The following is a 2,928-nucleotide window of genomic DNA, read 5'->3' as shown; positions in this document are numbered from 1 at the left end:
ACCCTCCTGAGCTGCCTGGGGTGGTCTTTCCTCCCCACACACCTGCCCTGCGCTTCTGCTCCTTCTCTGGTTCATCATTCCCATGGGGGCACACTGCCTCGCCTCCACACCTTTGCCCATGTGGCTTCTGCCTGGAATACGTTCCTCTCCTTCCTCACGCCTTCAGCCCTGCCCTAGCAGAGACACTCTCTCTTCCAGAAAGCTGTCCCTGGAGCCCCCGGGGTGAGGATCCCCTGTGTCCCCATCATAGCACTCGGTTCGCTCAGATTGGCTGTGAGTCCTCGAGGGGGTCTGCCTGCCAATGTGGGAGACGTGGGTTCGATCCCTGGGTGGGGAAGATCCCCTGGGAGAAGGAAATGGCAGCCCACTCCAGTATTCTTGCCTGGAGGATCCCCTGGACAGAGGAGCCTGGTGGGCCACAGTCCATGAGGTCACAAAGAGTCAGACACAATTTAGCGACTGAGCACATATGCTTACGTCTCGAGGGGTTGGGGGTGAGGCTCGGGGAAGGTGGGATGTGGCGGGTCACCTTCCCGTTGGTGGGACTTGCACTCTGTCCCAGCCACGATGCCAGGCCCACCCGTGCACATGCCCTGCCCCTTCCTCTCCCGGGAAGACCGTTGTTGTGCCCGGCAGATGGGGAGGGTCATAACACACGTGGAGAGACCCACTTCTGCTGAGGCTGCGCCACTCGACTTGTTAAACCTCACAGCAGCCAGGAGAGGCAGTGTTAGCAGCAGCATAAACCCATTTTGCAGGTGAGGAAATATGCTCAGGGTGGTGAACCCCTCCCTCGCCTCCCCCAAGACTCACTGCTGGGCTCCAGGGGATGCCCTTGGCGGGGCAGGAAGGCAGTGCGCCATGAGAACTTGTAGGGTCCTCCTTGCCCAAGGGCCCAGTCAAGTCTCGGTCTCCCAGGACCTGCTGTGCACTGCACCCCCTGGTGGGCCGCTTGGCACAGACGTTCCCCGAGGCCGCCCTGCAGACCTGGCACAGTCATCCCCGTTCCACAGGTGGGAAAACTGAGGCTCAACCAGACCAGCCACTTGTCCAGGACCACACAGCCCCACAAGCAGGCAGGACTCCACCCAGGCTGCCAGCTCCAAAGCCCTGGGTCTCTCCACCTGCTTCCTGCAGGCTCCTCGCTCCCCTCCCTACTGCAGAGAGGGTCTCGGACAGCCCCGAGGGAGGTCTCAGGACTGGGAGGGTCTCTGGAGGGGACAAGGGGGTCTGCCCGCCGGCCACCTGCTTCCCCCGCTGCATGGGCCAGCTGTGCCCACCGACAGTGGGATTGCCCTTCAGGGAATCCCCTAGTGGTCCACTGGTTAGTGCTTTCACTGCCGAGGGCCTGGGGTTCAATCCCTGGTCATGGAACTAAGACCCCACATGCTGTGCAGCACAGCATGGTCAAAAAAAATTTTTTAATAAAATAGCTGGTAAAGAATCACCTGCAATGCAGGAGACCCCGATTCAATTCCTGGGTCGGGAAGATCTGCTGGCGAAGGGATAGGCTACCCACTCCAGTATTCTTGGGCTTCCCTGGTGGCTCAGCTGGTAAAGAATCTGCCTGCAATGCAGGAGACCTGGGTTGGGAAGATCTCCTGGAGAAGGGAAAGGCTACCCACTCCAGTACTCTGGCCTGGAGAATTCCATGGACTGTATAGTCCATGAGGTCTCAAAGAGGTGGACATGACTGAGCAACTTAGCAAAGAAGGAAATGGCAACCCACTCCAGTACTCTTATCTGGAAACTCATGGACGGAGGAACCTTGTAGGCTGCAGTCCATGGGGTCGCTAAGAGTCAGACACGACTGAGTGACATCACTTTCACTTTTCACTTTCATGCATTGGAGAAGGAAATGGCAACCCACTCCAGTGTTCTTGCCTGGAGAATCCCAGGGACGGGGGAGCCTTGGTGGGCTGCTGTCTATGGGGTCGCACAGAGTTGGACACAACTGAAGCGACTTAGCAGCAGGAGCAGCAGAGTGACTTAGCACACATGCACGCACACCAGAAATGACCCAAACGCCACTAGCAGTAGGAAGGATGAGCAGGACAAGTGTGTCCTGCAGTCACACTCCAATACCCCAAGGCCATGAGAAGGGACAGGCCCTGCCCCCACAGCTCCCCAGATGAACCTGGAAAAGTAACCTTGAGTGGGAGAGACCCGACACCGTGTGATCCCTGCTCACCTGTGCCGACACCAGGAGTGGTCAGGAGTCTGGAGGGCCTTCCCCTTGGTCCCCTTGCTGTGGTTCCTGTCTGAGGGCGGGCGCAGGGGCTGCTCTGGGGACTGGCCACCTGCCCCCCCTCCCCCAACCTGAGTGTCACACGAGTGTGTTCTGTGTGTGAAAGTGCAGTAAGTCTGTGATGCGTTCAGTTTCCTTGACAGACTTTACACTGTGATACAAAGCTTAAAAATTTAGAAGGGGGGACTTCCCTGGAGGTCCAGCGCTTTAAGATTCTGTGATTCCAACTGCAGGGGCCGTGGGTTCGATCCCTGGTCGGGGAACTAAGATTCCACGTGCCACATGGGCACGGCCCAATTTTTTTTTCTTTTTCATTTAAAAAATTTGGATGCATGAAGGAGCAAGGGAGGCGCGGCTGGGGAACCCTTCCAGGGAGCCCTAGGGGGCACGGCCTGCAGGTCGGCCCTCACCTGTGCATCCTCCCCTCCCCGTGTACCCCTGCAGGCGAAACGGTGGCTAGCTCCATGCATTCCTCCCGCTACCCGAGCCCGGCCGAGCTGGACGCCTACGCCGAGAAGGTGGCCAACAGCCCGCTCTCCATCAAGATCTTCCCCACCAACATCCGCGTGCCCCAGCACAAGCACCTCAGCCGCACAGTCAACGGCTATGACACCAGCGGCCAGCGCTACAGCCCCTACCCGCCGCACACGGCCGGCTACCAGGGTCTGCTGGCCATCGTC

General features: G+C 58.9%; 1 protein-coding gene across 1 annotated transcript in view; it reads left to right on the top strand.

Moving 5' to 3' along the window:
* Nucleotides 1-2,928, top strand: part of FAM222A (family with sequence similarity 222, member A) — a 61,255-nt gene that overhangs the window by 55,779 nt on the left and 2,548 nt on the right. Inside the window, exon 3 of the mRNA XM_010828844.1 lies at nucleotides 2,693-2,925. Coding sequence (XP_010827146.1) covers nucleotides 2,693-2,925 — 233 coding nt within the window. The remainder of the gene's footprint in view (nucleotides 1-2,692; nucleotides 2,926-2,928) is intronic.

This window comes from Bison bison, unplaced genomic scaffold (assembly GCF_000754665.1).
Source record: "Bison bison bison isolate TAMUID 2011002044 unplaced genomic scaffold, Bison_UMD1.0 scf7180017864495, whole genome shotgun sequence".
NCBI lineage: Eukaryota > Metazoa > Chordata > Mammalia > Artiodactyla > Bovidae > Bison > Bison bison.
The sequence above is the reverse complement of the archived record's forward strand: the minus strand, read 5'-3'. Positions and strand labels throughout refer to the sequence as shown.